At 46.1% G+C, this 24,999-nt stretch overlaps 1 protein-coding gene and 1 long non-coding RNA gene across 2 annotated transcripts in view; one reads left to right on the forward strand and one right to left on the reverse strand.

The window, feature by feature from the left end:
• Ptprn2 (protein tyrosine phosphatase receptor type N2) overlaps window positions 1-24,999 on the forward strand; it is a 755,793-nt gene that overhangs the window by 699,392 nt on the left and 31,402 nt on the right. The window contains exons 16-17 of the mRNA XM_021201639.2: window positions 7,313-7,386; window positions 13,338-13,415. Coding sequence (XP_021057298.1) covers window positions 7,313-7,386; window positions 13,338-13,415 — 152 coding nt within the window. The remainder of the gene's footprint in view (window positions 1-7,312; window positions 7,387-13,337; window positions 13,416-24,999) is intronic.
• The window catches only part of LOC110324243, a 98,639-nt gene continuing 88,212 nt past the window's right edge, over window positions 14,573-24,999 (reverse strand). Inside the window, exon 3 of the long non-coding RNA XR_002380681.1 lies at window positions 14,573-14,719. This is a non-coding gene — a long non-coding RNA (uncharacterized LOC110324243). The remainder of the gene's footprint in view (window positions 14,720-24,999) is intronic.

Below are 24,999 nucleotides of genomic sequence, written 5' to 3' on the forward strand. Positions count from 1 at the left end.
AAGAAAGAAAGAAAGAAAGAAAAGAAAAGAAAGATGAACAAATAAATAAGTTTAAAGTCATTGACAGTAGCTGAAAAAGTGTTGGATTAGCACCATTAAAGAGAAACCTTGTGCTCTGTACTGGGGTTACAGAAAATGTATCCTGAGAAGACCCCAACCCACAAAAGGCCCTATGTAGTGAAAATGTAAATTCACTGGGAAAGAAAGCCTGCACTGAGGATACCAGCAGAGGGGATCTCTGCTCAGAACAACTGCCTAGGGCGGTGCTTCCCCGGGATCCATGCAAGAGAAGGATGCAACTTAGGTCCTCAGTGCATAACCACAATCCAGGCTGGAATTGTCATCCACATGGCACTTTGTGCAGCCAGGGGAGATGCAAGAACTAAAGGGTCATGGTGGGTAATAACAAGGTTCTTCAGACTAAGGGTGACAGGTTCTGACCCCATGGAAGGAGACCTTGAAAGGCCATTGCATGAAACTGGGAAGATGAAGTCTAAGATGTATTGTTGAAAATACCAGAACAGTGGGATGTCCACCAAAAAAGGCACAGAGGGAGGCACCCCAAGAAAGAGACTGTGTGTGCTGTAGGCTGGAGCTGTGGAACTAACCAAGGCTGTTGAAGCTCAACTGATCTCGCCAGCGGCAGATGCCAGACATGGGACTGCAGGGTCAGTGTTTTCTCGGCTGGGTTTCATTTTTACTGTTCTGCTCTTTGCTTTTTGCTACCATTCCTCCCTTTTGGAACAGGAATGTTTGTTCTCTGTTGTGTGTTAGAAGTCCGTGGCTTTTATCTTACAGGGGCTTCTAGTTGAAACTGGGTTCTCAGGAGAAAGTTCATGCTTTAAGCTTCTGAGTGGCATTGAGATGGTTAGAAAGTGATGGGGACTTTTGGAGATGGACTAACTCAGTTTTGCAGAGATTAACACGAGGTTTTAGAGGACAAGAATGGAATGCTATGACTCAAAGTATGATATTTGAGTGTCAAGTGGAAACAAGATTGAGTTGTGATTCTTTTTTAATTTATTTTTTATTATATGTGCATGGGTGTTTTGCCTGCATGTATATCTGTGCATCATATGCATGTCTGGTGCCCTCAGAGGCCAGAAGAGGGCATCAGATCCCCTAGGACTGGAGTTACAAAGAGTTGTAGGCATCATGAGTGCTGAGAATGAAACCCAGGTCCTCTGGAAGAGCACCCAGTGCTCTTAACCACTGAGCCATCTCTCCATCCCCTGCAAGCATTAATCTTAATTATCAATGTGGTTAGATTTGGAATCATGGAAACACACTTCTGGGTGTGTCTGAGAATATTTCCAAAAATCCTTAACCGGGGCTAGAGAAATGTCCCAGTTATTGGGAGCACATGTAGAGGACCCAGGCTCTGTTCCCAGCATTCACATAGGGATTCACAATCACCTATGACTCCAGTTCCAGAAGATCTCATGCTATGTTCTGACTTCTGCAGACACCAGGCAAACACACACACACACACACATACACACACACACACACACACACACACACACACCACGAGGGGTGGGTGGAGGGAGAGGGAGAGAGAGAGATCAAGTACATGAAACCATATACATAAATTTTAAAAATAATTTAACTGTAACTAACGAGGGAAGATTTACCCCAAATGTGGATGGCACCATCCCAAGGGCTGATGTTGCCACATGAATAAAAGGAGGAAGAGAGCAGTGCCTCATCTTTCACTCTTCTCTACTTCCTGACTGCATATACAATGTCACTAGCTACCTACCATGTCCTATCTGTCTCCCCAAGCATGACAGGCAGTATTTACCCTCAAGTTGCTCCTTAAGTTGCTGCATCTGATACTTTGTCACAGCAACAAGAAAAGCAGGTCACATTATTTCTTTCTGTTCCTAGGTATTCTGAGGCACCCATATGGAGCATTGGAGCAAACACATGTAACAATGTGTTCTTTTGCCTAAGCAAAGTAGGACTGAATACAGTCAGTTCTGTACATTTGCTATCCCTCACTGGGAACATGGGGCAGCATTGCTGTCTGGTTTACTGAGGGCAGTAGGTAATATCTGGTTACATAATTGCTGTTCATCAGCTGTCAGTGGGCATGTGAAAGGAGGGAAGAAAGCTATGACCATGGAGACCATTCACTGGGTTGACTATAAGGAGGAGCGAGGAACATGGAGGAGTGGCAGTGATGCAGGTGGATGACCAACATGGGCGAATGGTGCAGAGGGATGAGCACCATATAGGGTTGAGACATGGAGGGATGAAGAATACAGAGGCATGAGGAATGGGGACATGAGATGAGCCATGGAGATTTGAGGGACAAGCACATGGGGGGGGGAAGGGATAGTATATTGAGCACCTTGGAAGACCGTAGGAGTATGAGCACCACAGGGAGAAGAGGAACATCAAGAGACAGGCAACTTGGAGGAAGGCATGTACCAGTGAGATGGAGATGACTAGCTACACATTGCTATTGCTTGGACCACATGAGCAGCAATACCAGGAGCTGTAGGAACCACTTTTCTGAGGGGTCTATTCTAGACCAAAAGTGGCTTCCATGCATCGTCTAAACACCAAGATTCTATTTCCCACATCCATTAATGATGAAACTTTAGAGCTCTCCACCATTAAAGGGAGACTGTCATCCTGGGCTTTTCCCTTGTAATTCTGGAACTTGTTCCTTATGTTGGCACTTGTGAAAGTCATTTTCTATTTACTGATGAGACCGTGGTCTTTGCACACATTTTGCTAACTCAGTGGACTTCCACTCCATCTGTGGGTCCATCTGTAGCCTTAAACTTATTCCTGAACTCCTCACTGTGTTCTAATAATAGATGTCATTTATCACAACAGTCCTGTAATTAGATATTAAACGCCATATTTTGAAAGACAAGTCCAATCCTCTGAAACACGGAGTAATTTATCTAAACACTCCAGGCTAGCAGATGACAGAACTTAGACTTAAAGCTGCTTTCTCCTAAGACTGACCAAGAACAGATCTTCCTGAACCTCCATTTCTTCTATATAAAATAAGAATATAGTCCCATTTAATATGTAGTATAGGTATCCAGGAGAGCAGAGATGATATCTGTAAAACTATGGAATGTTGTAGAAATCAAGAATATTGCTGAACAAAGTGCTGATATGTGACAGATACTGGGGAAAGTCGGAAGGTAGTGATGTGTGGTGGGTTTGACCAACAGTATCCTCCATATTTGTTTCTCACCTTCCCTCCCAGATTGTGGATCTCATTAGAAAGAAAATAGCTCCAACAATTATAGGACTAGATGCAGAAAGTGAGATGCTCCTAGTTACAGAGTTCTCAGACCGAGTTTTGAAAAAAACACACCCACTTGTTAACTGAAATTGCTCAAAGATACCACCATTGACCCATGTGTCCTGTCACTCTATGCTATGTAAGTGCTGCCCTGAGGACAGGAAGGAATAACTCCCATAAAGCACAGATAGGGGTCGACCTGGTGTTTGTTTGTCCCCCTGGCTTTCCTGAAACTTACAGTTGACCTGACGTGTGTAGACTGATCTCACAGGCCCCCCTGCCATCTTTGCAGTCTAGGAAGCCTCTCGCCAGCTCCTATAGCACTGCTTTAAAAAAATATGAACAGGGAAAGAAGACCACACATTAGGTTAGAGATTTGCTACTGACTTATCTCTGTGCATGTCCTTGCTGTGCATGGTGTGCTGGCCCTTTTTGGAAGGCCCCATGGGTTTCCAAAAACATGACCCAAAGTAGACCAATGTTAAAAACAAAATAGCCTAAGTTTAAAAGCAATACACAAATACAAAATACAATCTAAAGCCAAATATACCACCAGAGGGCAGGAGGCTTGTCCTTCATTTGAGGTTCTTAAGATGAGGAAAAGGTGAATGTTGTGTGCCTGTTGTGCACAGAGGTCCACAGCAGCTACTGTCGCTGCTGTACGTTAGCAGACAGAAGCCATGACAGAGTCTCTTCATATTCAGACTGAAGGCTCCTGCTCACTGTCTTTCTTGTTCCAAGCCTCCAGATTCAAGGGACTTTTTCACAGCTTTCTGATAAGAAAGTCCAGCTGCAGCCACCTGCTGAGCCCAAGCACACAGTTGCTGTCTGCTGTTCTGGGCCAAGCTGTTCCTGTGAGAGAAGTCCCAGTTGCTCTCAGATCTCCCCAGCCTAACAAAGAGTTCCACTAGGAACATTCAGAACTTACTGAGCACGCACGCAATACTAGAGCTGGAGATCATGAGCTGCGGTCTTTCCTTTCCTTGTTCCTTCCCCACCAGATCTTGCTGTTTAATAATGTGTCTCCCTATTGCCTACAGTTGGTGTATTGAGAACATTTACAGTAAATCAGATTTCCGGGTGCCCCTCTGGAACACTCTGGAAGGAACTAGGAATGTGGTTCTCTACTAAAATATTACAGAGTCCGTTTAGCGGCCACCACAGCAGCTTGACGGTGGTGTGCCTCTTTTTTCCCCTAGTATGTGTGAAAATATAGAATACTGGAATGATTTAAGAATATTTCTTAACAAATATTTATGATGGTAACTTGCATCAGGAAAAGAAGGTGTACTTCAGTTTCCTGATGCTGCCAGTTTGCATTTAGTACAGTTATACAGGAAGGAGCCATCCAGCCCATGGGATTTTTTTTTTTGATAACCTACATCTTTGCTTAAAAAAAAAAAAAAAACAAAAAACCTGCAGAGATGGCTTGGCATTCACTGTCTTAACTGCTTTCATGGTGCTTCTCCAACCCTCAACAGATACATAGGTGAATAGATAAATGTTAATACCATGAGATGTATGAACCTTCATCCGGTCTATAGATGTTTCTTGCCTAATCCTGTCTCCGCTTGAAGCACCTTCCACCACACCCTGAGACAGACCTCTAGGCTGCAGTCTTCTATTGCCTAGAGCCCAACAGATTATGCTTCCCAAATTCAATCTGGTATAAGTCTCGTAACTTCCCCAAACCTGGTGGTGGTTGTTTTAAATTACATGCATACATGTGTGTCTGTGTGGGATTATGTACACAAGTGCAGATTCCCTCAGAGGCCAGAAGAAGGCATCAGTTCCCCAGGAGTTGGAATTACCAGCCATTGCTGGCCACTGATATAGATGCTGGGAACCCTACTCAGGTTGTCTGTGAGTGGAGTATGCCCTGGTAAACACTGAGCCATCTCTCCAGCACCCATTGTTGCTGTTGCTGTCATTGTTGTGTTATTGTCATTTTTAATTATGGCTGGAGGTACATGTAGCTCAGTTCATAGAATGCTTGCCTAGCATGTGTGAGGCCATGGATTCAATCCTCAGCACTATATAAATCCAGTGTGGTACACATGCCTGTTAACCCAGCACTGGGGATGTGGAAACAGGAGGATTAGATATTCAAAGTCATCATGGACTACACAGTGAATTAGAGGATAGCCTGGGCTACAGGAGACTTTGTCTAAGAAGCTAAAGCCTGGAGTGATAGCTCAGTGGTTGAGTATGTGCAGCTCTTCCAGTGGGGCCAAGTTTAGTTTTTAGCACCCACTTTGGGCAGCTCACAACAGCCTGTAACTCCAGCGTCAGGGAGGTGTGACAGTTCTGGCTTCCATGGTCACCTGTACTCACATGTGCACCCATACAAAACCCTACATAATTCAAATATCTTTTAAAATAAGGGCTAAGATGGCTCAGTAGATAAAATTCTTGCTATGCAAGCCTAATAATAGTTCAGTCCCCAGAACCCAACCACATTAGACATAGGAGAAAACCAACTCTATAAAGTTGTCTTCTGATTCTACACATGCTTCATGGCGCAAGTGCACCTACACACACACACACACACACACACACACACTCACATACTCACATACACACACTCATACATACACACATACTCACACACACTCACACACACACACACTCACATACTCACATACACACACTCATACATACNACACACACTCATACATGCACACATACTCACACACACACTCACACACACACACACTCACATACTCACATACACACACTCATACATACACACATACTCACACACACTCACACACACACACTCACATACTCACATACACACACTCATACATGCACACATACTCACACACACACATACACACAGATATATTTTTTTCAAAGTAAAATCTTCAAGAGAAATGAAAGAGCTAGAGAGATAAACATAGTTGTGCATCCTTTAATGCGCACACTTGGGAGGTGGAAACAGGTGGCTCTCTATGAGTTCGAGGCTTGCCTGGCCTACAAATCAAGTTCCAGAACAGTCAAAGCTACAGAGTGAGGCCCTGTTTCAAAATGAAATTACAGAAACATGTATGTGAGGGGGGAGGGGAAGTTCTCAAGTTTGCATTGATGCAACTGAGTGGCTCTAGTACCTAAGAGCCACCTTCTACAGAAGTCACCTGTCTGAGGAAGGCGTAAAGGGCTTACAAGAACAGATGACTCTCTCACCAGAATAAAAGACATGATGTTGTGTGCTCCTCACAGAAACCTTCTGGGGGTGGGAGCAATGATTGAGAGTGGTGGCGGTGTTTGAACTCACTACTGAAGGACAAAGAAGTTTTCACAAGTTCTGGCGCTCTTAAGCAATTCTGTCTTCACAACCTTCCATCTGCCCCTTCCCCTCCCCCACCACACACTTTCTACTAAGGGCGCACAGCAGGCAGGAGGCGGTTTGTTCCATATCTAAGGTGTTGTACCCTTAATCCCACCGTGGGGTCTGTCTCCACAGCGCTGGGATCCTGCTCTTCACATTCTTATCTTGAGAGTGGACACGTTTCTGCTTTGTGCTCTCTTCCTCTGCATTTTCTCTGACCCTTACTTTCCTTTTGAAACTAAATTCTAACAACGGGCAAGGCTTTAATGATTTATCAGACTTTTATGTTTTGGATAGTGAGTGGCCTTCCTGGTAGTGTGAACGGTTATGTTTATTTACTGAGTGTTGACAGAGCTGTCTGTCACTAAAAGGCCAGAGCTTGGTTAATTCTGCGTAGAAGATAAATCTGGCATTTGAGCTCAACATAGGAGGAAAACTGTCAAGGTGTCTGAATTCTGCCAAGTGAGAACCCTGGTGCCTTTGCCCATACATACACTGCAATGCCCTTATACCAAAGATTCATACACAGAGTGAGGAAGGGAAGGGTCCACACAGCAAGGTATGGTCCAGAGCTGAAAGGGCTGGAAGGGAGCCTTAAAGCGCATGGAGCCTTCAAGGCACCCACACCCCACGCATGCCATGGTTAGCTCTCCTGTAGTTGGAGAGCGATGCAGCAATTTAACCCTCCACTCTTGGCTTACTTGCAGATGACCACTCCAGGATCCTGTTGAAGTCTGAGAAGAGCAATGGCAGTTCCGACTACATCAATGCCAGCCCCATTGTAAGTACACCATCCCTGGGGAGGCAAGGCACGGGGCTATTTCTTAGGTGGTCATGGGCCACCTAAGAAAGGTCTGGGTGAGGTCCCTGCTCCAGCTTATGAGCTGGTGAAGCATTTGGCCCAGTCTCGCTGTCTCTACACTGTCAGTGTGGCCTGCAGGGTCCAGACAGCAAGGGCAGTTTCCTAACACAAACTGTGGCTTGGGACGATTCCTGTTAAGTGTCACACCTCTTCCCTGGAGATGTTACTTCCTGTTTACTTATGGGGTCCAAGTATTTCATGGCTCTGAGGCAGGACAGGACAGTGGGTTCTCCTTCAGGCTTTGCCGGTGGCTGGAATAGACCGATACTGAATGAGTGTGGCTGGACCATTCAACCTGACCCAGTAGAAGAGTGGACAGGCAGCAGGTTTGCATGCCCAATGGCAGAGCAGCTTTACCTGTACCATGAGGCATGTCCTCCCCACTCCTTGTAATGTTGTGTTCCCATAGTGGCACATCTTTAGGCTCAGGATGTATGTTCTTATCTCCGGCCTCAGAAGAAGTGACTGGAGAGGGAAGAGCCAGAGCCAACTGAGGGCTGACCAAGAAGAGAGGGGAAACTGGTAGTGGAGGGCTAGAAAGCTGGCGTTGGGGAGGCTCAGCTGGCCTCCACAGTGGGGCTGATGTGGTTGGAAGGGAAGAAGCCATGCAGAGTCACAGAGTGTGCTCAGAGGCACCCTAATCAAAGCAGAGGTTATCATCCTGTGGATCCAGGGCAGCTGTAGCACTGACCACATCAAGAGTCTCCCTTGTCAGACTCGGGGAAGAACCAGGAATCTCACCTCCCTTCTGAAGCTTGCATTTACCAAACAGGGCCGCCTGCAGCACACAACATTTTCTGACGGGATCCCCACAGTACCAAGGACTAAAAGTGCACAGGTGATCTCCAATTCATAAACCTGGATCACCATGTCCTGGGCTCTTTCCAGTCCTCCAATAGGAAGCCATCTGTGAGCTTCTGTCCATCGTATTGTGGGGAGGGGCTTCTGACAGATTACTATGAGATGCTCAGCATCATCCCTTTTTGGGTGAAAATGTTGTTAAGACTCCAGCACGTGTGGCCAATCTCATTTCCCAACACCTCAGCCCACACAGTGAGCTTAAGCACTGTGAGATATGAACTGAATGGGACCTGGTGCTTTGTCTCTCCCACCTGAGCCCAGACCCTTACATGTCCATACAACAGGGGTGCCTTCTTTACCTCAGCAGGAGTGGACTTTAAACCCAGAACTCATCTGCTTCAGTGGTTCTCATTTGGAGTTGCTCAAATGTTCTTTCTGCTTAGGACTAAGTCAAGCTCCCACCTGAGACTTGCTAGCTGAGTCACTCATGAGCAGAGTATAAATTCTGATTTATAAGTGTCTGGCTCAGGCTCTACATAGTAGAAAACTGACAGGGGATAGACACTCAAAGTCATCTGAAGCAGTTTTCTTCTTGTCCTGATCCCTTCACTTGAAAAGAACTAGACCGGGAGATCCAGAATGTAAGTAGCAGCTGTTTTCAAGTCTGAACATCAAGAGCTCATGCCAAGGCACACTTAGCTGTCCCATAGTGACAAGCAGTCAACCAAGGGAGTTCAGGCTGAAACCCTGGCTCGGTGCGGGTTCATGTGGTTCAACAGCTGCACCATCCACAGACCAACATCACAAGGTATTCTTCCGCGGAGATAGGACATCCCCGTGAGTTCATGTCAGAGTGATTCCCAGGCTTTGCTGTCCATGGCTCCAGGTCAGAAGGGACAGTAGGAAAGGCAGAATTCTGGTAACATTTGCTTTCTCTAGGCTTCATATTATAATTTTTTTCCTCTAAATTTGGATTGTAAGAATGAGCCAGAAGAAACTGATTGTGCCGTCTGTCTGAGGTAACTAGAGGAGCCGTGATAATGACCTTCGCAGCAGCCACTGAATGAGCAGCTTACAATTACAGTGCAGACGGCCCTGGCTGTGCCACATAAAACTATGATAATTACATCTGTGCCTACTCCTCATTAAATTTCAGGGAAGTCATCCAGTAGTAAATAAGGAGCAATCTTTGCTTTTAAATCGGGGTCATGAGAGTAAACGGGGATTCTGTCATCCCACAGAGTGTTTATGAGAAAGAGGCGTTCACTCTACGCACCTTGCTTAGCGATTCTGGGGGCCTCCAGACTGAGGGAGGCCACCCACCTGGCCATGGTTCAGATAAGTACGCAGTATGTGTGACCCAGAACCCAAGATTCCTAACACCACCAGGAAACAAGCTCAGTTGTTCATCCTACTGTATCAGTGACAGGAGCAAAATGAATGTTTCAGTTTGAATGCATTTAAATAATTTAAGTCGGGACAGGGTGGATCCTAAGAAAAGCATGACAGATGTCCTAAGAAGTTGGCCAAATGTGGGGGGACAATTTGTGGATTCTCAGAACATACTCAACAAAACATCTGTGCTCGTAAGTTTGGTGTTCATCAGTGTTAAATAAATCTCTGTTCTGTGTATGAAAGGGCCTTAGACAGCATTCCTTGGTTGCAAAGCTCTAGTACCCAAGTGAAGACTTGGCATCAGGACAAGAGTCTCATTGTGTATGCTTTTAGGAAAGCGTGCCGGCCATTCTTGTTGCCACCATCCTTTAATCCCAGCACTTGGGAGGCAGAGGCAGGCATATCACTGAATTGAGAGCTTCCCTGGATCTACACAGAGAGGTTCAAGACTGCTGGCGCTACACAGAGAAAACTTGCCTTGAAAAACAAAAAGATAATTCTGTGAAACTTGCCTCACATCAGGGGTGCAGGGAATCACAGGAGTGTCAGAATATATACAGACACTGTGTAACTCCAGCACCCAGGACTGTGCATCCTCCCCAAATCTGGCCAGGTCTTCCCACGGTTTGGGGGCTGCAGCTTGGGGAGGACAGGGCCTGTCTGGAGTAGACACTCCCTGTTTACTGCTTCCCCTTCCCTCTCCTAAGCTCTTCAGGGCTTCTGACTTAAAATGCGCGGTGCTCTGTTTTCAAAGTCAGTTTTGTTTAGAACATTGCTGAGAGCTTAAGTGTAAAGATGAAGCTAGTAACTCACAGACTGAACGGTTGTCATCCATTTTCAACAGCAAGACACTGGCTCATTCTTCAAGTCATGCTTATAGAAATACATGGACTTTCACCCCGTGTTGTAATAACAGCCTGAGACACAGTGGAGTGAGGGCTCGAGTCAACACAGGCTAACGGCTTTCCTTCTTATAACTGCACAAGCAGCACTGCAGATTCTGCATACTTGGGTACCCGGGACTTTTGACTTGGTTTCCCTAAAGTAACTTGAATGAGTTTCCTAGGATTATCTGTCATGCTGATCTCTTAGAGCAGACTGGGTTCCTGAAAAATCCCCCAGTAGGAAGACTGTTGTTGAGAAGCCATTGCTAGGCCAGTTCCTTAGCTCACCACTGAAAGCTAAGTAAGGATATGCCTCAGGAGCAGAGTGGAGGCTCTATAAAGGAAGTATAGATGCATCCCTACAGCCTCCTGCCCCCAAAGTGTGGCATCTGCCTCAGCACATTGCAGATATTCACTGATGCGCTCAGAACACCCGTTCAGATATGTACCCTCATGCCCAAATCTGCACACACTAGAACTGAGACCCAGACACTGTGTATACTTGGAAGTGTGTGCATAGAACCATAATACTGCTCATATGAAGGCTATAAAGAGAAGCAGAGAACAATGAGAAAGAAAGCAGGAAACAGCCATGAAGAATAGAGAATGCTGGAGTGGGCAGCATGTTAATTGACCACCATGGCAGGCCAGTCATTGTATTCCCCTACTAAACTAAATAGTCCCATTCATAGAAACGCATCAGGCAAACTCTAAACATAGTTGCCCTGCCCTAAAAACTTAGATGTGGTAAAACTTCTGCCTGTCTAGCTGAATGTTTGCCTCACTTCTAAGCAAAGGCTTAAGCAGACCAGGGTAGACTTTGTGCTGTTCACATTGGTGGGTGATGCACTATCCTGCACCATCCTCCCTCCCTGCATTCCGTGCTGCCTGCCTCCTCTCCCGGATCCTTCCCCGTGCTGCCATGCTCACACCCTTCTTACCTTCTGCTTGGTTTCTGAGCAAGTTCGATGGGGTTAGATGTTTTTTAATGTCACAAAAGTGGACAACTTGCCCTCCCAAAATGCTGCCCATAATGTTTCCTTTTAATCTTGCATTTCTCATTCTTAAAGCAGATAAATTGGTAATTTAAACATGTCCCAAATTTTAAATATGCTATATAGTCTATGCTGTTTTGGGGAAAAGAAATCATATAGGAGAAGGGGGTGGTGTGTCCCTTCCTCTGCATAGCTGTTTGCTGAAAGACAGGGCCTCTGTAAATAGCTCTCACCCCCAGCAAATGCATATTTTGAAAAATCAAAACTCCTCAATTCTGCTAAGCATTTTTCTGCTGAAACATCTTAATTGGGGCTTTCAGTGAAAGCAACATAATTTTACCTGTATTGTGTATGTTGTGAATCTCAAAACGAGGTCCAGTTTTAATTATGAATCATGAAATTAGATGCACAGAAAGCTCTCCCCTGCCCCCACCCCAGCCAGCTTCCACATTGTTGTTCTGTTAGAATAACTCACACCAGCTGCTTTGTGTTCTTGCCCTCTTTCATGCCTCACATAATTACAAGGTGCGTCCAGCACCTTTCTGTGATGACAGGCTTCATCCCTGTGAGTGCTCACAAGCTGTGCATGGGCTAATGGGGGCTGAGTCTCTTCCTTCCCAAGCCATCGCAAGGAGCACATTGTTAAAACTTTTTCTCCTCTCTCTCTCTCTCTCTCTCTCTCTCTCTCTCTCTCTCTCTCTCTCTCGCTCTCTTGCTCTCTCCCTCTCTCGCTCTCTCCCTCTCTCGCTCTCTCTCGCTCTCTGTGTGTGTGCGCGCGCACGCGCGTGCGTGCATGTGCATAGTCAGTCTTCAAGTTAGCCATTGAAATTAAAGTCTGTGATGTGGAATGTCCCCCATTTGAGTGAGCAAGGCATATGACAACAAATCAACTACCCTCAATCCCATTCTTTGTTCTCAGTCTCTCACAGTCAGAAAAGAAACAGAAATGAACGTCTGGAAAGGTGGACCACATCTATGAAATGCCTGTGAATGTACACATGGAGATACACACTGATGGAATGCACACATGTAGACACACAGAGATGCCAATACACACAAACATGAAGACATACACATGTACATATGCATATACAGAGGCATACAGACAGACACATTAGACACAAAGAGACATAAACATGCAGACAGACAGACACACACCCACAGACCTACAGCTACCTATTCACACAGTACTTACAGACACACACAGATGGATACACGCATGCAGACTTGCAGGCAGACACACTAACACAGACTCACAGACCAGTGATCCCAGGTTGGTTGCACGTGTCCCTCCCAGGATAAACAAAAACACCCAACATGAGTGAGCTCCTCAGCCAAGTATTTTTATGTGTTCCAAGACACACAAACTTGTCTATTGCATGTGGGCATGGGCCCATTGCTAGCAACTCAGGCATAGCCACTCTCTACTAGACCCAGTTCTGGCAGGCGTCCACATGTCCTGGAGTGGGTGGAGGTTGCCTCCTGTCCTGGAGCAGAATCTCAGCTGCTCTGAGGTGGCATGAATGGTGATCAACATTGCCTGTACATCCAGGCACTGGCCCCGTTTTGCTCGGCTCCTGGTCTTCATTTGTATGCCCTGCTCTGGAACAGGATAGACAGGCTGAAGGACTCACTGTCAGTTGGAGTGTCCTGGCTTTTATGCATCTGATGGTGATGGGACTTCCTGTGCGGGCCCTGTATGTTAATAGCCATGGGTACAAGCTGTGCTGTCCCGTGTTCCCATGTCTTCCTGCCTGTGTAACTGATCCTTATCCCAACCCTCTTGTTCCTGCAGATGGACCATGACCCACGAAACCCCGCATACATTGCCACCCAGGGCCCACTTCCCGCCACGGTGGCCGACTTCTGGCAGGTGAATCTTCTTTTATTAATTTTATTTTCTAAAGATAAGATGTTAAAGAATTGTTCATAAATTAACACAATAGACTCAGTGGAACAAATCCATTTATACTGCTTTTCAGATATTACTTCAGAAGTCATGAGTTCTTTACTTTCTCATCTGAGATGTTTAACGTTTTAACGATTTTTGCTCTTTAACCATATTATAATTTAACTTTATAAAAGATAATGAGGTGAAATTAATACATATTTACATTATATTTTCTTCAAACATACCTTTATTGTTTTATTTTTATGAAGGTGAAAAATGTGCCCCAAATATAGTTTATCTTCTTTGAGGGTTTTTAATTCTATATTTCAAAGGCCATCCTGCTCTTTTCATCCAGCGCAATCCTGCATCACCCCCAAATGAGTCTGCGACTTGGGAACTAGTTCTAACATGAACAAATGAGGGCAGAATTAGACTGATCAACAGAGTGCCCCTCCCTGACCAGGACAAATAGGAACAGATTTGGGGAAGGACATGGTGGGTCACAGGATTGGGGATGTGGCATGGCGGATCATACACTGGAATACAGGGCTAAGCTCTCCCGGCAGCAGGTTGTAGCCTCTGGCTGTGTGTTAGTCCACAGGGATCCTGGAACAGAGGCAGGAAAGAGCAAGATTGCTGGATGTGGTGCAGTAGACCCACGGGCGAAGCGTAGACAGTGCAGCCATGTGTAAGCCTGCTGCTGTGTTATCAATGGAGCTGCAGCAGTGTGCTGACATAAGACCAAATTACTCTGGATTGCTTGATATAGACTAAATCAGGAAATCAGCCTGCATTCCAGACTTTTGCTCTTCCCTCTCCCAAATCCTGTAAAAAAGAAATGCAAAGGAAGGGGTCGGGATGCCTGCAGCTGCTCAAGGCACTTTACCTCCACACACACTGAGCCTCAAACTTCATCACCTGCTTTCTGGGCAAGACTCAGCAACCAGGAGGGTGAGGCTAAGCACAGAATACATACATGTGACCACCTTCTCCTTCTATGGGCCTTCTCATGCTATCAGGAAAAGCAAAATGAAGCAGGCTCGCTGAACTACCCTGCAGATGCTATTGAGTTTGGTGTGGAACTAGTGACCTTTGCTGCAAGATTGGTGTGGAGCACACTGGTGTCCTTCAACTCAGAATAGTTAGGTTCCCTCGATGTTAAACTCACAAGAGTGTCCATCCCAAATGAAAAATGTCTACTCGCAAGATACTTGGGCACACCATCTTCAGAAGACCCTGAGTGCAGAACACCACTTCAGTCTTCTTGAAGTAATTTGTCCATCCAACTGCTCAGAGATACAACCAGGAAGAAAGAAAGAGAACATTGTGAATCACATGGCAGGACAAACATGCTCACAGGATCCCAAGCCCACTGGGCTCCCTCCCAAGCGAACACATGGAGGAATGGCGTCTGGTTCCACCACCTTTACCAGGTCACTCACCAACAAGTGCAATGCTTTGTGCATGTCAGGGTCCTCTCACCAACACAGCCACAGCCCTCTGAGGGGTGGGAACAGTAACTGCTCACACCCTTAGATCATTCATTTCCCAGATAAAGACACAAAACCCTTATATTTATAATAAGCCTTCAGAGCACCAGAGCTGGGCAGATATCTACCCTCTATACTATTATGTCTACTTCCCTGCCAATAACCCCAAGATATGACCTGCTACATTCAACCTGGGCTGTTCTTACACTGACTGGCCAGCCCTTGTGGCTATGTCTTCAAGATTCATCTACCCTGTGGGGTCTTCCACTGTCTCTTCTCTTCCTTCATGTTCAGCCTCAGACCCCAAGTCCAGGAACTGAACTGTGCCTACCTCTCTTTTGCCCATCTATAGGCTGTAGGCATCTTTATACCAATCAGGGATGACTTGACTTGAGGAACAAGGTTACATAGCATCACTTGGTCTTTGTGAGGATCTTCTCAACCCTGAGGCACCCCAGGGCCAGTAATTAGCATGACAATACATAGCAACAAAAAACAGTTTTAAAATATGAACAGTTTTAAATTAAGGAGCCAGGTTTGCACAACAAAGGCTGGTAAACTGTGAGAGAATTCAAAATTACAATACATCGCAATAGATCAAGCCTCAACAAACCTTTCACTGCAGTCTATGAGACTAGGAGGTTCGTCTTTTAGCCAAGTTCATGGCCAGAGACAGAAGGCTTAACTTGTCTTCTGCTTATTGTAGACTGTGCTGTAATTGCTAAAGATGGTTCATTTCATCACTATGCACTAACCAGAGGACAGTTTAGAGAAAGCAGCTCTAATTGGAATTGCCAAAGGAAAAATTTTAAAGTGAGAGAAAGTGCAGGATCAGTTGAGGCACACTTTAATCCAAATTTAGCATAGAGTTCTGGGAGACAGAAGGTCTTCCATTGGTAACAGCTATTCTACATCCAGAAGCACCCATGGCTTGTAGGTTCTGTGCCTCAGGATATCAGTGCACTTGAGGTTGGTGAAGCCTTGGAGGGGTTGTGCAAAGGAGGAGGGGGAGGAGGAGGGGGAGGAAACAACAGTAGCTTACCACACTCCTTCCATCAGGATTCCTAATTCATACATGTGACTACTTCAGGGAATAGCTGGGGTTACAGTTAGGAGATGTGCATGCCTGCAAGGAAAGCTGAAAGATTCTTGCATGTACCCATCTCAAGGATGCCACCTTACAGGATTATAACTAGGATCTGCACAACAAGCAGACAGAAAAGGGGGGACATTAGCTTGTCAGCACCTGCAGCTCCAGCTGGCTATCCTTCATGCCATGTGTCTGAAGTGCCTACACCCACACAGCACAGCTCTTCCTCACTACTGTCAAGTTAAGATGAATATTCATAAAAACACAAATGGACAGTTACCCTTGCTGCTGGCCAAGCAGCATCCACAGAGAAAGCCCCCACTATCTAAAACTTCTCTGAGGCCAGAAAGCCTCCCACAGAAATGTGAGCACATTCTTAAGAGATACAACTCTACGTGTAGTGCAGCACAGGCTGTGGTCATCAGACCACTGGGAAGAAGATACCCTCCTCCTCCTCCTCCTCCTCTTCCTTCTCCTTTACACACCTGTCCTTCAACAGGAATAGGTCTTTTGACAAAAGAATTAGAGACAATGTTACAGAAAGTTGCAACATAAAGTTTCTCTTCAAGAAAGCTTGGCAGGTGACAGCAGCAAGGGGTGCTCAACCAGGTGTCTCCTAGGCATGGGTTAACCTATATGGTTGTTAGTCATGAGTGATGTGAAAGGCCAGGGTGGAGTAGTCTGAGGGTGAACATCCTTTCTTACAGCTGCTGTGACTACACACAGTGAGCCAGTGGCAAAGACAGCAGGATCCACTCTCAGCCCCATGGCAGTCCCATGGCATAGTGGACTGGATTCTTGTGCCCATACTGAGAGAGGTTCTTCTTGGGACTCTCCAGTTTAGGCACCATGACTGTTTGCAGCATCTGACTTCATCTCTACCACTTCATGGCCTTCTTGCTTCATGTCCAGACTCCTCTCCTGATCCAAGCCCGGGCAATGGCCTCATAGTCCATCCCAAGTACTGTGACATCATCTTAACTTAAACTCACTGTGCAGGCAAGATTGACCTTGAACTCCTGATTCCCCACCTCCCGAATGGTGGCATTACAAGTATGTGTTCCAACACCTGGCACGGGTGCTGTTTCTGAGTGATGCCACATTTACAGGTTCTGGCTGGACACAGGTTCACCATCCATCCTCTAGGACTTTCTGAACAACTAGCTCACCAGCTCCATCCTCACACACTGTCAGCTCACCCACCCACTGCTGCATCCACGTTGTGCACAGACTTGTTAAACTATGCTGTTTGGGTAAATGACGACAGTATTAAACTCTGTAAGTCTTCAAGACAGGCACAAAGTTTGTCAAACATTTTCATTCTGCAGTTGGTCAGGACTATAGATGAAAAACCCAAAACAGAGAGGACCAATTGCTGCCTAAGGGCTTAGAGGCCTCAAGTTAACCCTTTCCAAGAAGCACCTGGAACTTCCTCCACAGGAGACAGAATAAGGGGTCAGCAGGGGATTTTTCTCAAAGAGTAAACCATTTGAAATAAGACAAACTTTAGGTTGGCTGTAACAACAACAAGCCTTTATGATCTCTGCACTTGGGAAGCTGAGGCAGGAGAATGGCAGTCTCAAGGGCAGCATGGGCAACAGAGTGAGACCCTGACTCAGAGAGAGGTGTGGGGGGAGGGGGAGAGAGGGAGAGGGAGAGGGAGGGAGGGAGGGGAGCGAAAAGAAAAGGAAAGAAAAAATAACATATATCTCAAAGGAAAACTCCCCAGCCTGTGAAGAGGTGTTATATTGTTGTGGTAAGCAGGGCATAGTCAGGCCTTCTTCTCTCCTCCATGTTGCTTTCACTGTGTCTGGAACTTTGTGTCTACTTCTGGGACCACAGTTCACACAGAGAATGCACAGAAGCAGCCAGGATGACAAAATGTTCTATAACCACAGGAGGACAGGGAACCCACTGAGGAGAGAGGTAGGAAAGGGTCCTCAGCAGCCAGTACCACATGTGGGCTCCATTCACCTGCCACGCCATCCCTGCTGAAGCCCCAGAAAGCTTGCTTAGCCTGGAGGATTATGGCAGGTGCGAGGGAAGGCAGTTCACAGGCCCGTAGATTTTTATTTTAAAAGTGGGAATATTCATTTGGACTCCTGAGGTTTTACTGTTTTATGGGGGACTTCTGAAATAATTCCCAGGACAGTGTAATTCCTAGTGTCCCTGTCTTTGATATTCATAGCTTTCTGCAATCCTACTCACCCCTCCCCACAAGTAAGTGCCTACAGCTCTTTGGAGAATGTAAATCCATGCTTTGGTCTCTGTGCCTAGGACATACAGATTCCAGATCTTCCTCTAGAAAAGACTCTTAAGTCTACAGGGTTCCTCCCACTTACCCACTGGGCCATGTGGAGTGGAAGGCAGGTGCACTTGTTAAGAGGGACAGAGACAGAAGAAAGGAAGTAGCCATCAATGCACACTCTCATATGTGAGGTACTGGACAGGCTCCTCCTGGTCTCATTTGACTGCCTAACCATCCTATGGAGATATAGCACAAGGCTCATGTGACATTGCCTGGGACACTTAAGAGCTGTCATTGTTACATATAGGAAGCAGAGTCATAGGTATCACATGCATAGAAAGAAGAATCAGTGTTTAGTGGAGAGACTGCATCATCTTGGGAGGACAGGAATGTTCCAGAGACGGATAGTAGGAATTGCTGCCCAACAGTGTGAATGTGTGCACTGACCCCATACGGAGAGCTGAGAACAGGAAGTTGTACATTATACATATTTTACTACAGTTTGCACATGAGCCATGAATCTGATTCTATCAAGGGGAAGCAGAGGTTCTGACCTGCCAAGGCCACAACTTGGTTAAGACAGAACACGTTCTAAATTGAGACCCAGGCACTTGCAAGTGTGTTTTTATCACACCATGCTTCTTGGAAGTGCAAAGGCCCCAGGGATGGGACAGGTATTCCTGGTGAACACACTTTAAGGAGAAAGTAGAAAGGCTGTGCTGACTTTTGGCATCAAAGAGTCAGATGTTTAAGAAACAGTGCTAGTCCCAAGGCATAGGCATGGAGAGCCACATCCTTCGTGTGTGTGAGATGAATTGAAGGGTATAGGGGGTGTGAGTACAGAGCAATCTTCTCAGGCAGGGGACCCCCACACCTGCTCTATGCCCACAATGGTACAGGACAGTATTCCCAGAGAGATACCTGTGCATGCTTAGTGGAGAACTGAGGATGGCTACAGGTGATGGACCAAGGAGCAGCCGTGCAAACATCACTGACCTCTGACCCTTGGTCAGAGCGTCTTGTCACTGTCCTTCTCAGCTTGCCCTGAGCACCTGCCTCTGAAGGCTACAGCTATTTGATAAACCTGAGCAGAGAATGAGGGAGGCAGAAAAATGGATGAGGGAGTGTCCTCCCACATCTCAGTGACCTGGAAACCTAGAGATTGCAGTGATGTAACAGAATGCTGTTCATCATCGTGGTGTAGAAGCTGCCCACAGCCCAGACTGGTGTCTGTTGTCTGGCCATCAGTTGCAGCAGCACCTTCACAATGTTCCTCTTCTCCAGCCAGGCTACGTATTGTCCCCAGTGCCGCCAAGAGTCAAACCTTCCATCTTCTAGACACAATCCCAGCATACCTCAGTAATGGTTCCTCACCAACACATTAAAAACATCTCAATCTCTGGATGTTAAGGCCCATGCTGTCATTCAGACTCATCCCAGTGGCACTTGTGCCTCCAGGACAGACCCATAAGCGTTGTCCTCATCCAACATTCCTCGTGAGCTGGGGCTTGAATACAGACTTAATTGTGTGGCACGATTCCACGATGACTCATGTCCCCAGCTCCCTTCAGCTCCAGACACTCATGGCGAAGCAGTCATGGCTGCCCATCCCTGTCAACTCTTGGTTGCTGGTGACAAGAGGGAGCCTCTGATTCTGCCGACTCGGCACGGAGATGAGAGAAGTGAAACGCAGAGCAGCGTGCTCACTGCAAAGTCCACATCCAAGGAACACAAAGGGTGACAGCAATGAGGACAGTTCAGTGGGAAAACTTAACTTTCCAGGACATTGAATTCCAAGTGCTTCACCCCCTGCGTTTTGGATACACATATTCACAACCTTTTAAAGGTAAAAGCAAGCAAGCAAGCAAGCAACAGCAACAAACTCTCTACACTTCCTAACCGAAATCTGGGCTTGGTTTGGGAGATGTCAGTGGCCATTACAGGAAGAAAGGGCACAACCCTTTCCTTTGTCACACAAACATTTAAATGAGACCGGGTTTGGTTGTAGCATATGTTTGTAGACCACAGCTTTGTCTTTCCCCCTTCTTGCTGATGTGTTGAAAAGAAATTCCCTTTGAGATCAATTTAAAGGAGAGAGGATTGATTTGGCTATAGAGCAGGGACGTCACAGTGACAGAAAGAGGAGAGAACTGGTCACCTACATGCTCAGTCAAGAGACGATGACAGTGAACACACGCATGCAGGCTCAGCATCCAAACCATGAAATGGTGCCGTCTATATTCAGGGTGGGTCTTCCCACCACAATTAACTCAATTCGGGAAACACTTCACAAATGTGGTCACAGGCCCAACCTAATCTGGGCACTTCCTTATTGAGAGCCCTCCTCTTCCCAGGTGATTCCACAGTGTGTCAAGTGGACAGTCAGAACTCACTATCACACAGCTGAAAATGCCCTGGCTAGTTTCTGTTTTTACTTACTTACTTACTTACTTTTACTTACTTACTTACTTACTTACTTGACTTTACATTCCAAATCAAACCCCTCTCCTCCGAGTACCTCTCCCTCTCCTTCCCCTCTGAGAAGACGCTCTGGGTCCCACTCCATCATCCACCCCACCCCTACCCTAGCACATCAAGCTCTGTAGTGACTGGCTAGTTTTTATGTGTCATAACAGTCCCCTTTCCTCACCCCTGTCCTCCTCTGCCTCCTCTCTGTCCTCCTCCTCTTCCTCCTCCTCCTTTTGTCTGGAAAGAAGACAGGGGAGGGAGACAGAGGAGAGTGTGGTGCCCAACAGGAGACCTTCTTGCTAAGGAGACCCCACACACATTCACTTGAAAATGGGCTGAAGCCTGGAGATGCAGGATTCTCGGTGACCCCCAGGTAGCATTGTGCATGTGCCAAACAGCTGGCAACAAATCCTCCTGAAATGTCTGTACGTGACTAAATAAAAAGAACTTGAGTTTGTGGGAGCTGCTGTGTTACAAGAGCGCTTCAATGATACAGTGGTCAACCCCAGAGAGAAAATTACCTCAACAAGCAGGCAGGCAGCTACGTTCAAAAGAGTGGCTCAGTGGCTTCTGGTGAAGAACAATATTCCTTATTTTTTTTGTTTTTGTTTTTGTTTTCTCTTTTCCTTGGACAAAACATTACCAGAGGAAGCAAATAACAGGCAGAGGTATCACTCTCCAGCAGACTGTACAGTCATCAGGCTGTACCCCTGTGGCTGGTGGGCACAGGATCTGCTCATCAGCTATATGATGCATGTTGCTTCATATCACCTCTGTGTATCAGCTCTAAGTGGGTAGATACCACGCTAATGTGTTTCCTCACTAAGAAGATGTCAGAGTGTTGGTAAAATGGCTCAGTGGGTATTGGTGCTTGCAGTCAAGACTAACTCTGGGTTCAATCTCAAGGAGCCCATATTGCGGAAGATGAGAACTGACTTCCACAAGTTGTCCTCTGGTATCCCCTGGTCTGCTGTGGCATTTGCGTGCATTTACAGACACACATGCGTGCACACGTGCGCGCACACACACACACATCACATCACATCACATAAGTAAATGTAATAAAACCTTAATGATATTAGATCTGGATATAGTGGCATATACCTATAATTCCAACTCTCAGGAGACTAAGGCAGGAGGCTTGTGACATTGAGACCAGCCTGAGGCTGTGAGGAGCCCAACACAGGACACTGGGCCTCTGTACGCAGGATATCCCAGATGAGCTGTTTCCATTTTTGATCTACTTAGTCCCAGGAGTCATCAGTGAACGTTCTTGGGCGTCTGCCATTGCCTGCCTTCCCCCCTCTCCACATCAATCACTCAGCATCCTCTTCACTGGACTCAACCCAAAGCAGACACGAGATGCACAGTCATGATTGGGAAGTGTCTAGCTTTCTCTGGAGAAAAAGCCATCTTCCAGTACAAACAGCTTCGGCATGCTGCAAAGATGCCTATCTTTAAAAAAAAAAAATCAGAAACCAGTTTTCTGTGCATCTAAAGCAGGTCATATATACAGTGTTCTTTTTGTTTTTTTAAACAGAGTGCTCACTAGAGGCAAATCTCTGCTGTCAATGTTTAAAGTGTTTAAAGATTTATTTATTTTTATTTTATATGCATGAGTGCTTGTCTGCATATATGCGTGTGTGCTATGTGCATGCATGATGGCTACAAGGTCCAGGCAAGGACATCAGATCCCCTGGGATGGAGATACAGGTGATCTTGTAGATGCTAGAAACTGAGTCTGGATCCCCTGTAAGAACAGCAAAGTGCTCTTAACCACTGAGCCATGTCCCCACCCCCACAGTGATCCTTTTTAAAAACTGTATTGTGCTTTTAATTAAGCATGGACTGTATGGTTGAAATGGTAACAGGACTAGGGTCTCTTCTGTAGGAGATGAAGACCTAAAGGTGTGAGCATGGGTAACTCCAAGACAGGATGAAAGTGTCCCTGTCACAAGAGATCTGAGTAGCAGAAGTGATGTTCTGCCCAAGAAACCAGGGGATTCTGCTCCGAAAAAAAGAAAGGCTTGGCTTCTCCTTTACGTGGATCTCCAGGGGCTTTGACACAGTAGTGTTGTTGTTGTTGTTGTTGTTGTTACTGTTGTTTTGTTTTTTGTTTTTCAGTTGTACATTTTTGTTTTGGCTGATTAGTGAAATGAGATTAAAAAGATGTCTGTCTGCTCAGTTCCCATTCTGAGTCAGAAATGCCCCAGGACCCCTCTCATCAGGGCCTACAGTACAGTATAATATTATGGGCTGTCAGCATCCCATCTGCAGACTCCACTCATTACAGCTAAAGGTTCACACACAGTGGCCAACGTGCCTTCACATCTGTGCACACTTTGGACTCTAGAACACCGCTCTTGAGTTTGACACTTGAGCACCTTATGTGAGTGAGTGGGTCGTAGGAGCTTGTTTCTTTCCCAGGACAGTCACTCAGCAAGGTATCCTCTGCTATGCTGCCGTGTTTCCTGGGCCGATAGTGTCCCATGGTGTGAATGCTACCATTCTATATCTTGGCTGTTATATCAGGAGCTGAACATGGGATTCCAACCTGTTCATCTCATCTCCTTTGATCTGTACCCAGAGTCAGAGGGCTCAGTTTTTTTTTTTTTTTAAATGCACCATTTTTATATTTTGAGGAACTCCTCTGTCACTTCATGCCCTGCCCCCCATGCACACAGCTGTAAAGCTCATTTTCTGATTCTGACCAACACTTGTGCATGTGTGCATGCATGCGTGTGTAAGGGAATGTGTATGCGTATACAAACATAGAGACTAGAGGGCAATACCAAGAGCCTTTCTCTGTTTATCCCCATCTTATTTTTTGAGACAAGGTTTCTCACTGAATCTGGAGTTTGCCAGTTCAGTCAGCAAGTGCCAGAGACCCACCTGACCTAGCCAGCCCAACAGGGGGTTATAGACATGTATGTACCCCCATGCCTGGCGTTTATATGAATGCTAGAGATCTAAACTCAAGTCTTCATGCTTGCCCAGTTGACACTTCACCGGTCCTCCTCATGGTACCGATGCACACTTTCCTGGTGACCTAGTTGAGCGTCTTTTCTCGCCTGTTGGACAGTTTCACATCCTAGAGATGATGTTTATTCAGACTCCTTGCCCATTTTCAGTTGGGTTGGTTTTCCTCTGCCAGTTAAATATGTAGTCATTCAAAATGACTCTGAGGAGACACAGTGTTTCTTTTCATCTGCTTTAGTTGACTTTGAATGGACTTTGACCAGAACGGACTTTTTTCAGCATTAGTGGACAGTTACGACAGTCCAGTGACATACCCATGAGTGTACTCACTCGCTTGCTCTCCTATGACAAAGTAACACAATCTGGTTGGATTAAAATATCTAAAACACTCTCCCACAATTGTATAGGCCAAAGTTGGGAACCCAAACATGGGCAAGGCTGTGATCTCCAAAACTTGGGGAGAATCCTTCGTCTAATTCCTTGTAGCTCCTGGCATACTTTGGCTTCCAGCTTCCAGCCCCACCCAACTCCCATTGGCTGTATCTGCCACTACCTGCTGTCTCCCTTTCTATAAGGGAGCTGTCCTGGGGAATTAGGAAGGGCTTTCCTCGGCCAGGGCCTTACCTAGTCTGTATTTCATTCAATCTTGTCTTCAAACAGGGTGGCAGGTACAAGATCTAGGGCTCCAATGTGACCTTTGGGAAAGACACAGTTCAACCCACAGTGACGAGCAATAGAGTTTTAGGTCACAATGGGTTTTTCATGTCAGTTGGGTTAAATACCAACCAAAGAGTGCATTTCATGTTGTGTAGATAATGCTCTAAATTACTCTCCATTTGTTTGTTGCTGAGCAAACCTAACAAAGTTCCCTCTACAAGGTAGCTGATCCAAGTGTCCTTGGAACTTTCTACACCTCTGGTAGATAGGACAAGACTGGCATCAGTTTAATAGGTTTTACTTCTGCCAAGATCCACTGGATGGCATTTCTCTGTGGCACAGAAAGACATTTTAAAGGCAGACTCCAGGACCCTGGTGCCCAAACAGCAGGATGACACTGCTCAGATCATCCTATGGCTTTAAGACAAGTTCCAACGGGAGACACAGCATTTGAAACCAGTGCACAAGACGGGGCACCCCCAACTCTTTCCTGACCCACAGCCCACAGGTTGAAGTCTATATCTGGGACCCAGAACCAAAGGTTCCATCCCTTTTCATCCATCCCAGCAGATTTGCCTCCATCTGCTGGTGGAGGTCCTGCTCACTGCCTGGGAACAGTGACCCACTGTGACT

The sequence above is a fragment of the Mus pahari genome, chromosome 7 (assembly GCF_900095145.1).
Source record: "Mus pahari chromosome 7, PAHARI_EIJ_v1.1, whole genome shotgun sequence".
Lineage (NCBI taxonomy): Eukaryota > Metazoa > Chordata > Mammalia > Rodentia > Muridae > Mus > Mus pahari.